The 12,435-nt window shown below is 38.6% G+C and overlaps 1 protein-coding gene across 5 annotated transcripts in view; it reads right to left on the reverse strand.

Annotated features, from left to right (window-relative positions):
- Positions 1-1,973: 1,973 nt before the first annotated feature.
- Positions 1,974-12,435, reverse strand: part of TRIP11 (thyroid hormone receptor interactor 11) — a 66,908-nt gene continuing 56,446 nt past the window's right edge. For 4 of the 5 annotated variants that reach the window (XM_031454211.2, XM_064486208.1, XM_010988119.3 and 1 more), the window contains one exon: positions 6,501-9,923. In XM_031454211.2, coding sequence (XP_031310071.2) covers positions 9,703-9,923 — 221 coding nt within the window. In that variant the 3' untranslated portion in view covers positions 6,501-9,702. Of the gene's footprint in view, positions 2,126-6,500; positions 9,924-12,435 lie in introns of those variants that run through there. The other variant, XM_031454212.2, reaches the window with a different exon arrangement.

Here is a 12,435-nt window from a genome sequence, read left to right on the forward strand (position 1 = left end):
TTGTCCTGGGAATAGTCACTGGTCCCAAAGCCATTACGGGACACAGTTCCCAAAAACGTCAGCATTACGCAGATGACACTCAAATACAAACCTCTCACCATCCCTGACTTCTCTCTTGCTCTGCAGACCAAACGTCCAACACCTTACGGGGTATTTCCCCCAACCCATTTCTTCTCCTGCCTTATCAGGCACCAAGGCAAAGTAATTAGTTGTTTCCCAGTCAACTAATAAAAATATTAAAATGATTCCACCCCAGTGGTGGTTTTTGGTTTGAGGTTTTGAAGGATGGTGGTTTGTGGTTTCTTTTTTTTTAACAGAAATAGCTCAACAATTATGTTTGATGATGAAATGACACATGTTCTCCCACCACACTCTGTAGGTTGGTGGCCCAGGGCTTGCTAGTGTGGCAGCTCCATCCTTAGGGTACCAGAGCTTCAGGCTCCTGTCATGTTTTTGCTTGGCAGCCTCTAGGGTGTTGACCTTCCTCTCCATCGTCCAAAATGGCACACCACAATCACTCCCACATTTCAGGAAGCAGGAAAGAAATTGATGGCCACATCTAGCTGCAAGGGGCATTGGGAGATGTAGTCTGTGTTCTGAGACATTATGAACCTACTTGCCCAAAAATCTGGAGTTCTCTTACTGTGACAGCAGGAGGCTGGATGTCAGAAGACAAGCAGCAACCTCCGTTAGAAGCCCTTCGAAGCGTCAACTATTTCTCTACTTTCTTCTCCCGTCTTTATTTCCATGGTGAAGATGTTTCTCCATTGCCATTTCTGCCGCAAGCTTTTTCCTCAGTTTGCCTTTTAATCTTGTTTATTACATTTTTGGAAACACCAACATTTTGCACTTTTATGTATTTAGATGACTTAATCCCACTCTGCATGGTTTCTTGTCCTCGCTGTCATGCTAAGTTAAACCTATAGTGACCTTTAAAAATACTGGTTTCTCTGGAGAAGCCTGACAAAGACAGGACCCTAAGCAAGTTTTTAACCTTGCTGAGCTTCAGGTTTTCAGCTATAAAGTGGGAGCAAAAATATATCAGTAGTAAGTAGGTAGTATTCATAAAGCACCTAGCAGGTGCCAAGGCACAGTAGGCTCTCAACAAAGGTGAGGTCCCTCGCTCTCTCTCTCTCTGTACCACGAGGCACTGATTGGTCAATAGAGAAAGTAGGTGCACATAAGCCAAGGGAGGGCATAGGATGTGCCCCCACCAGCCTTGGGAATGTTAAAAAAGGACATTGCCTGGAGGAGAGCACCAAGTCCTGACTCTTATAAATCGTTTATTTGACCCCTGAATTTTACAAATGTGAAAACTAAGGCCCAGAGAGATGAATTTACTCAAGATCCCAATTAGAGGCAGAGCAAGGATTGGAACCCAGGTTTTTGAACTTCTGCTCCAAGATGTCTTCCTCTACTACGTGTGGTCTCTACCTGTACTGTCATGTAACCCACTGGTTCGAGGATGCCAGGAGTTTTTGCACATACTTGGAATTCTCAGGAAATTCAGCAAATCATGAAAACACCTGGGCTTTACTTATGAATTGTTTTAACTGACTGTGGTTTTAACATAAAACCAAGCGTGAAATATGGGATCTCGACTATGAACAGATTTTGAGCAAACATACTCTTTGCCATGGAGCCCCAGAGCCCTCAAGAAAACATCTACTAAAATAAAATAAAATTAAAAAATAAAATAAAATAAAATAAAATAAATAATAATAATTAAAAAAGAAAGCAGCTACTAGCATTCTTCTAATTTACCATCTCTGTTTCTTTTTTGTCTGTTTCCTGACACTTAGTGGATTGAGGTTTGGGGCAAACTTAATATTTTTAATATAACTTTACAATAGTATGATGTTCAAATTTTCTCACTTCCTATTTACAATCCACACAAAATAAGTGGCTCCCAGATTCTTGAATTGAAAATCAACCCCTTCAAAAATCAGAGAGAACAACAGTATGCTGTCGACTTTTAATTCTGCCAGTAACAATGTAAAAATATGTACAGCTATCATATGTCATCCTGCTGCACAAGAGAATGGGCTTCCAACAGCAAACAGGAGTAGGAGAGACGGTAAGCTTCTCTAGGTGTCAGGTGGGATGTCAGATTTCAGCAGCACTCCTGGAGAGTTCAAGGACAGGAGAGGCATTCATTATTAGATCATCTCTGTTGTCCTACAAAAAGGAACAAGGTTGGCTCCTCATTTATTACAGTTGTAAGACATGCTGTGTGAAAATGCTTTCAAACTAAAAAAGGGAAGTGAGTGGGCACAAGATGAAACAAGAGTAGAAAATCGGTCCTGAGTTGACAACCGTTGAAGCTGCCAGTGGGTATGTAAGTTCGCTGAGCTGCTCTGTCCTTTGGTGTCTATGTTCGAAATTTTCATTAATAAAAAGTTTAGAAAATTCTTTAGAAAATACGGCATAATGTTTAGATTTGATAACGCTGGGTACTAAGCATGCAAGTACTTATTATGTATCATTTGAACGGACTCTCCTTTAGTTTTTGCTTTTGTAATCGCTGCTTCGAAGTTTCGAGGGGCCACATCCAACCCTGAGGCCCACGGCAGCTTCTCTTGACCGCTTTTCCCCTGAGTATGGGTCACACTTTCTTCTTTGCTTTACTCATCACTGGGGGTTGAGATCTGGACAAGTTAGATTCTATTTGTAGCAACTATTGATTGTGATACATTTTTCTGATCTTTAAAAACTTGACTGGGTCGGAGAGGGTGTAGCTCAAGCGGTAGAGCACATGCTTAGCATGCACGAGGTTCTGGGTTCAATCCTTGGCATCGCCTCCAAAAATAAATAAGTAAACTTAATTACCTTCCCCTGCCAAAAAAAAAAAAAAATTAAAAAAAAATTTTTTTAAATAAAAGTAAAAATAAATAACAACTTGGCTGGACTTAACCTGAGGCATCCGCCTCCCCACAGGGGAGCTCAGGAGCTACGATGTTCTTATCTTATTTTTATCTGATTTCCTCAAGCTTCCTGGAGGCACGGCTTGGTGGCCAGCAGAGGCTGTGCTGGTTAAACTCCTCAAGCCATCGCTCCTCCCATCTGCGTCAGTGCATCCGTGTGTGGATTGAGAAGCACTCGAAGGCCAGTCTGACATGGGCTGTCTCAGTTTCCCATTACCAGGGCCTCTCCGTGGCTGTCTGAGTTCTAAGGTCTCCCCACCCAATCTCTGTGGGTGGGCCCCTTGCCCTGTCTGGCGTGGCGACCTCAGGCTAGTGACCCTGGGTTTTCGCCAGGTTTCCTTCCTGGTCACCACTGATAAGTGACCAAGTCATGGTTTGTTGCAGCCTCCACCCCCTCCATCCTTGAGGCCACCCCTCAGGCCACAATGCTACTGGTTTTCATGATGACTTGGTGCTGGAAAAACTGGGAGGCTCGGGGGTGGAGGAGCCCCAGGCAGGAAGGGAAGGATACAGATGTCCATGGTTCTTACCCAAAGCTCTAGCAGCTTTTCAAAAATCTATGACTTTCAATTTCTTGTCAGCCTCTGGTCAATTACCAGAGTCCCAACGTGGTTGTTTTTGTCTTTTGCAGGGAGTACTGGCTGACCTCTTCACGTCACTATAACCAGATGTCCGTCCTAACATCCTTATTGTCTATTCTTAAATGTTTAAGATATTTCACACACACACACATTAAAGGATGACAGCAGGGGGACAGTTACTTTTCAGCAAGTAAAACTCATGCCTGAAGGGAAAAAAATCAAAGTGAAAAGACTTTTAAAAAATGGAAGTATACATTTCTCAAGTAGCAAGTCTGTGGAGAATTGATTTTTTACCATCATCAATATTTTTCAACGCAGCAGCTACAGCTTGCAAGTGCAGTCCTGGAGGGAACAACATGTTTTGAACGCCTTTGTCATAGTAAGTTTGCATGAGGCCTGGCAAATGCCTTGGAGTGATGACTTTGAAATGATTCCAAAAATTTTCAAAGACTCCACATTCCATATAAGTTTTCAAAAATAAAAAAATTACCTCATTAGTCTACAACTTGTAACTTTATCACCACCATCCCCTTTTTATTCAGGGAGCATGACTGAAAATTCCTTCTACAGAGGATTAACCTGCTAACTCCCAGATAACACCATGGTTCTTTAAATACACCTAAATGGAAGGGACTGCGTAGGAAATCTGAGTGAATTTATATGGCTTTCTTTCCATTTCTTTTCTTTAAATGAAATCATGGTTCCCTTGACCATCTGGGGTGGACTTTGCCCTTTAGGCATTTGGATGCATTTTGAATACACACCCACTTTCTATGGGTCCAGAAGGGCTCGGGATTGAGTCACCATTATGGGAGGAAAAGTTCTTACAATACAATGTCCTTCAACACCTAAAATACCTTATATTTTATAAAATACAATAATGTATCCTCCATGTTTAACAGTCCAACTATATTTAGGAAACAACTTTACCAAACTCTTAGTGACATCAAGTTGACAAATATTTTCAATCACTGAGATTTAATTTGTGAGGGTCAAACAGTTCACTGAAGTCTAAGGCTGTTGGAGGTGAAAAGGAGAATACGCTTGCAAAAAAAGTCACAGCTGAAAATTACCAGTTGAAGTATTGTTATAGTGCAAATTATTAATTTCTTAACCCAAGAAGAGCTAAGAGACTGATACACAGTAATAGCCAAGGCAGAAAACCAACTAAGGGTTCAAATATTTGCCTTAAGTCATCCTTTTATTAACATTCTTGAATTGTTCTTTATCTCCAAAACAAATATTGTTGTAATTATAATGGATTAATAGTTTACTGGATATATTAAATTATAATAACAACATGCTATAAAACACTCAGATATACCATCTATTCACATGACCTAAATCCCAAGGACAGGAAAACGAGGTTCAGGTTAATAATTTGTATTCCCCTAGAATTGGTTAGGGCAAGAACTGTTTGACTTTTAGCTGACATTTAATTTGCTAGCTTACTTCCTTCTATAGTGCTCAAATGTTACTTCCTTTGATGTGCTTAACAACCACTCCCCCTCCTCCCATCTGTCTGCCAGGCCCAAGTCCAGGCCCTCAAGCACTTGGCACATGCCTACGAGCACTGCTCTAGTAATCTGGACTTGCGTTCTGTCTCTCACATTTGACTGTATCATTCAAGCCTCAGCCCCCCACCTCCCTCATTTGTGGTAGATAAATCTCCTTGCCAACATCACAGAAGAAAATTCCCAATTTCTCTCCACCAAGATGCACCTGCTCTCTGCAGCGACCCCTCTTCCATCAATGGAAGGTCCCAGTAGGGGTCCTTCCAATCCCTGCATCTGTGTCTGGATTCTATCAGCTCCCCCTTCTCAAGAACTCTTCTCTCTCCGCTCTTCAGCCTCCCCATCTAAACATGTCCTTCCCACAGCATTCACACATGCTTAAGTCTCCCAGCTTAGAACAACTCTCCCTCGACCCCACCTTCCTTTCCTGTTAGTATCCTCTTTCTCCTTCACGATTTGATTTCTCAGAAGAGTTGCCTACAAACACTACCAACACCTGCTCAACACCTACTCAACCTACTTAACGTGGCATTTGCTCCCATAATGCCACCAACACTATTTTGTTTCTTCTTTTTTGGGGACGGAGCAGGTAATTAGGCTTATTTATCATTATTTTTAGTGGAGGTACTAGGGGTTGAACCCAGGACCTCATGCATGCTAAGCATGCACTCTATTAAGCTATTCCCTCCTCACCTCCACCAACACTTCTCTAAGTCAAAGCCAACAATTTGCTGGTCCAGTTCTTAAGCCAATGTTTTCTCCTTAAAACTGATCTCATCAGAGTAGCAGCACTTCAGGCTTTTGACCTCTCCTGACCTTCTTGAAGCAAAACTTGGTTTCAGTAACAGTCCCACCCCTGCCATTCTTACCCACTTCTTGGCAGTAATTATCGTAACTTCTAACATCTGTATAGAACTACAGACTTTGTAAAGCATTTCCACAAGTGGTACATTTATTCATTTAATAAATGTAATAAATGGGTCTTTTGATCCTTACAGCCCCCGTAAGTTTAGTAGATGGTTGTTATTTCAGAGACAAGAAAGATCAGTCCCAAAGTCAAAGCAGTTTTGTTAAAGATCACACAGAAAGGGTCAAAATCTGTACTCCAATTCATCTCTCAACTTTAAACCCCATGTTCCTTCCAATACAACATGAACAGTTAAAATATTCAAGTTCCCCATTTAAGAAAAATGAGTATGTAACTGATTATTTTGCAGAAAGACCAAGAGTCCAACAATGTATATACTGTCACCTCTGAAAGGGGAAAAAAAAGGGCTGGCTAAAACCCGTCAGATCCTTCCATACACAATCTTGAGCGTCCATTAAACTGTTCATACTTAACATTTCCAAGGCTCGCACAGTATACTAACAGCAGACATCCGGTGAACACTTGAAGATATTAGCTTCAGTAGTTCATCAACTGCTGCTATAAACAACATGTGTAAGTCATTTCTCCCCCTTCTAAAGAAAAAGTCAGCAGCTGTTTGCTAAAAAAGTTTTTTTTTATTGTGGATGAAGACATTGCCAACTTACATATATCATTTTTATTTGGAGTATTTTTCTGTCTTGCAGCACTCCTGAGAAACTCAGAAATGCGTCGACTTTGCTCTATAAAACACAACTCAATACTAAGGTTGAGCTGTAAATTTCCCACAAGGTATTTCTCTAAAAATCAAAAGACAACTTATCAGTTTTAAGTAGAGAAACCTTAATAAGTTAAAAAGTAAAGAATGGCAAATAATCACAAATGCCAGAGCACTAAAAGTACCATTACTTTTTCCATAGGAATATATAAAATGAATGTTATACTTACTTGATATTTACAAAATTAAAGATAAAATTTTGTTGATGGAAGATGTTTTAAATTATTTGATATGTGAAAAATATCATTAGCTTTAAAAATCAAATTCAAATGCTTTAGGTCTGACACAGAACAGCATTTTATCAATAATTATTACTCTCTTCCCCCTGAAGACATGTTCTATCTACTGATTAGAAAAGTATTTGGACTTTTTCCCCCTTTCAATTATCCATTACAAGGTTAAAATAAACTGGAGGCTTTATTTGGGGGGATATTTACTATCTTAATTGGCTGGTTTTAAGAAAGTCATTCCTTTCTCCCCATGTTTTTGTTGTTGAGTTTTGTTTTTGTTTTTTCTCTTAACTCAATAATGGCAGGAACTAAAACTCAAGCAACTATGAGATACAGGATTATACCAAAATCAAATCCAAAGACAATGAATTTTTCTACTACAGCATAACAGTTGAAAGCCATTAGGAATGTTGTGAAAAACTGGCAGCAATGGCAACATTCAACCACAAATTTTAGTAAGTTTATAGAGAAGTAAACAGTAGAATTACTGTAGTGAAAATATTGCAGTAAAATGACTGTTAGCAATGTCCTACTGCTAACATTAAAAATTATGCTTCATCACTGCATGGTTACCAAGAAGATGCCTTGAGCAGATGGTTCATCTCTGACACACTTAGTTTTAGAAAAGTAGATGAGTTCCGTCTGGTTTAGATCAACAAACACTTAGTATGCAGACCAGTGAGCTATAGTTTCAATGATGATACAATTGAAACATTAGGTACCACAGCGTTAGGACAAGGTCACATACTTTTTAAAAATAGCAGCTGTGGAAGGTCGTGTTGGGATGTTTCAACGTGCAATCCACCCATAACAGCTTTCAAACTTATGTTAAACTATAGGGTGGGGGAGGGACAATTTTGAGCAGGGAGGGAAAAACCTAAAATGTCATAAAAGGCATTTAAAATATGACATGCTACTTAAATACCCACACCATGCATCTCCTTTTCAGATTAAAAGAGGACATCTTTTTGCATCTATAGTTCTTCAAAATGAAGGATCATGTGTCTTTTTTTTTAATTAGAAAATTTTATTTCAGATGCTCCACACTGAAATGAATCTTCAATGGCAAGTAGCAAATAATTTAGGATGGTCAGTAAAAGTATCTTTGAAGGGATCTTATAAAATCTAAGAGTAATAACTTCATAGAGAAATAATAATGGGCAAAACAGATGGGAGGCAGTTTGACAGTTCTAATATAGAACTTGTATGATGTCTTCCTTTAAAGTATACTAAGTAAAGGATGGCAATATAAATAAATTAGCTAAGGAGACAGGTGATGTTCTGAAGCAGCAATGTCTCAGTTACTAGATTTTTCGGAAAAACAAGTTTTATCCATCAACACATAAAGACTTTCAATCCTCTAAATACAGTACTAAGTATACAGTTAGTCACAGCAAAATTTACAAATAACCAAATTCAGCTGTGGCCAGAGCCAGGCCTATTTACATATTTGGATTAGTATCATTGTCATCTTTCCTTATTATACAGATGTTTCTATTTTAAAGGCATATCGAAATTTACAAAATTTGCAAGAAATGTCTTGAAATGTACAACTTCAACAACTAATACAAACATGAACATCCTGAAATAAATTCCAAGTTAGGATTTTTCTGAGGGGATTATAAAAAATTAAAGAAATATCCCGTGACCGTTAAGTTTCAAACACCTGGTGCTGGTGTTGCTGAAGTGATTACTGAAATCACTTCACCAGCCTCAGCGACCATGGGGGTGAAAATGGACAATTCCTGCATGGCTGTACCTCTCATTTCAACACCTCAGAGGCAGGAGGGGTCGTGTCTAGTGATATGGCTAATTATAGTTATGGAAATGCAGATGTACAATTTAACACTTAGATGAAAGTTGTGTGTAGGTGTGTGGAAACATTTAGTTTTAAGATGGTATCTTTAAAGAGATACCTTAGCTCTTAAAACTAAATCATATATTCACAGTATGTACTGAAGAGTAAAAAGGAACAAGCTACCGATACACTGAGCAACTTAGAAGGATCTCAAGGGAATTATACTGAGAAAAGCCAATCACAAAAGATTACATACTTATGATTCCATTGAATGGCACTCTTGAATGGTCATAATTATAGAGGAGGCACGCAGTGAGTGGTCGCCAGAGGGAGGTGACCATGACGGTGAAGCACGAGGGCTCCCCGACGAGACTGCTCTGTCTCTGTACTATGGTGGCCACACGAATCTACACGTGATGAAACAGCACAGAACCAAATACACACACATCCCATCTCAGGACACCTGTGACCTCCCAGGGACACCCCTGTTCTTGGCCTGTCTATACCAAGTCCTCTAAAGATGACTATACATGCTTTAGATCAATTTTTTGCACTACGCAGGTAAGCCACTGCTACTATTTTCTTCTTTCCTTTTACTTTTTTGTAAATCTGTTGATTATCTTTAAAGGATAAAACACATCTCTAGCTTAAATGAGCTTGAAAAATGAGCTTAAAAAGAAAATAAAGAGCTGATATATATATAGCTACCAGTATTTTCATCTTTTTATTTTTCTTATTTTTGTAAATTAATATTAAAAGATAGAATGTTTCTAGCTTAAATTAGGTCAGATCAGACAGGAAAGAAGAGTAGATAATATAGCACACACTTCCTCCTGTGACACCTGCAATTTCTAAAAGCATTAAGAATATTTTTATTAAAGTGAGAGAAAGTACAACTGCAAACAAATACATGACTTTTTCCAAAAGGCCACTTTGTGATAAAGTACATACACATAGTGTTCAGGGTTCCTTTTTAAAGTGCTATGTAAGTCATCTCTGGCTTGAGAATCATCTATTGCTTTAAAATGTCTTTTAACACAGCTCCAGCGCTGTTGTCAGGTAACACTGGCAAAGGTGTAAATGTGGGCAGTACGTCTGAAATGGGCTTCAGAAGAAGATGCCCAGGCCCGCCAGGTCCAAGTCCAGCTGGGTTGATAAGAGGCACGGCCGCAGAGCGGGGAGCCAGGAACGGGTTCACATCTGTTCTTCTACCAGACCTGGATTCCACTGTCTCTACATGACAAAACATGAATTATTGAGTCTCCCATATGTTATTTAGTCAATGCTGTACATGTGTTTTAGGTTCCCAGATTTGGCCCCCAAAAAATTTAATTCACATGTTGCTCGGTTCTGGCTCTGGTAAGCAGTGTTTATGAGACACAGAAGGCAAAGAGGACAAGGCAGTAAGAGGGAGGAATGGGAGAGGAAAGGGGGGAGGAGTTTGTGTGTGCAGAGCTAATACTTTATCAAACACACGAGTATTGCTGTTTTACACTCAAATTCCAGTTATACAAGTGACAAACATCACTCAGTGTAACAACAGCTTTTTCAAAGGTGTTTTCTATGTTACCAGGCAAGCTCTATCTAACCACCTGGAAGGTGAGAGGACTTGACCTGTTCTGCCCAAATGATGATAATGGCCATGAAAACACATGGCACCCATATTACAATAATAACAATTAGACGTGATATGAATTTACCAACAGAAAAACAATTTATGCCTTACATAACCTGATCATCTTTTAGACATTCAAATGTTTGAAAACCATTCTTGATTAGATTATTTCTCTATAAAATCAGGCTGAACAATTAGCTTTTATTGAAACAGGTGTTTGGCTATGCCCTAATGCTTTAATGGATATAACTCTGCTTTATTACATAAGACCTCTAACAATTTCATTGATAAGAGACAAGCAACACCTCAAAGGCACCCACTTCAAGTGGAAAACTCAAATAAAAGAGGTCTTTAAAACAAAGGAAGCACTGAGACAAATTCATCAAATATATTTATCATTGTGCACCCTGGGTGCCCTAGCTGTGCTTTCCTATGAATGACAACTTTCCAAACCCTGAAAGAGCTCCTGGTGCTACTTAGTAAGCTCTGGCTTTTGTCTCTGATCAGCATAAATCAAGCTTGGCACATGACCTGTTAACTGCAGTGGGGGGTGGGTAGGAAAGAAGAGAAGAGGGAAGAAGGCGAAGGGATGGAGATGGAGGAAGGAGGGGAAAAGCGGGGAGACCCTGCCATAATAAATTTTGGAATCTGTTTCAAGATGCTAAAACTCAGTGTAACAAGAAAAAAGTGTTTATAGTATAGTCTACACACATTAAAGTTAAGATGTTTCTAAGACTAAATTTAGCAGTCAATGTGGAGTAAAGGGAACCCTCCTACACAGCTGATGGGAATGCAGTTTGGTGCAGCCACTGTGGAAAACAGTATGGAGATTCCTCAAAAGACTAGGAATAGACTTACCATATGACCCAGGAATCCCGCTCCTGGGTATATATCCAGAAGGAACCCTACTTCAAAAAGACACCTGCACCCCAATGTTCATAGCAGCACTATTTACAACAGCCAAGACATGGAAACAGCCTAAATGTCTATCGACAGATGGCTGATAAAGAAGATGTGGTATATTTATACAATGGAATACTATTCAGTCATAAAAACTGACAACATCATGCCATTTGCAGCAACATGGATGTTCCTGGAGAATGTCATTCTAAGTGAAGTAAGCCAGAAAGAGAAAGAAAAATACCATATGAGATAGCTCATATGTGGAATCTAAAACAAAACAGAAATACAAAGCAGAAACAGACTCATAGACATAGAATACAAACTTGTGGTTACCAAGGGGGCAGGGGGTGGGAAGGGACAGACTAGGATTTCAAAATGTAGAACAGATAAACAAGACTACACTGTATAACACAGGAAAATGTATACAAGATCTTGTGGTAGCTCACAGTGAAAAAAAAATGTGACAATGAATGTATGCTCATGTATAACTGAAAAATTGTGCTCTACACTGAAATTTGACACAACATTGTAAAATGACTATAACTCAATAAAAAGTTAAAAAATAAAGAAATATTACTTGAAATACATTAAAAATAAATAAATAAATAGATAAATAAATAAATAAATTTAGCAGCCAAGTCTTTCATCTAAACAGATATTACCACTTTCTCTTTCTATAAAAGTTCAAGAAAACAGAGAAATACTCATCCAAATAAGGACTAAGGAAGTTCTTAAAATTTAGAATATAAATTATTTAATATTTTTCCAAATTTAAGTATTTGGTATGTGATATAAACTTGAGAGTATATAATAGAAACCTTTACAGCCCAACTAGCAAGATGTTAGTCTGTACTAAAATGGATTATACTTCAATTTCAACTCAAGAACTTTTACCGCATGCCAATATAAGGGATATGAATAGAACAAATAAGATCCTTACAATCTAGCAGGATAGAAAACTACGTCTACATATTATAGAACCACCAAACCATTTGCTTCCAGGCAGACCTTTCAACATATAAGAACACTTCACGATGGCCCTGGATGTCCAAGCCAGTTTACTAAACTACTCTTACAATTTTTAAAGTAAGTATTATTTTTTTCAATAATTATTATTAACATACCAACCTTGGTAATTGAGTGTAATACTTAGATTTTCACAGGGGAAAAAAAACCTTTAACTATAAACTACAATTCTAACTCTGATTAGCAAAAAGCACCATTAGT

This window comes from Camelus dromedarius, chromosome 5 (assembly GCF_036321535.1).
Source record: "Camelus dromedarius isolate mCamDro1 chromosome 5, mCamDro1.pat, whole genome shotgun sequence".
In the NCBI taxonomy this organism is placed as follows: Eukaryota; Metazoa; Chordata; class Mammalia; order Artiodactyla; family Camelidae; genus Camelus; species Camelus dromedarius.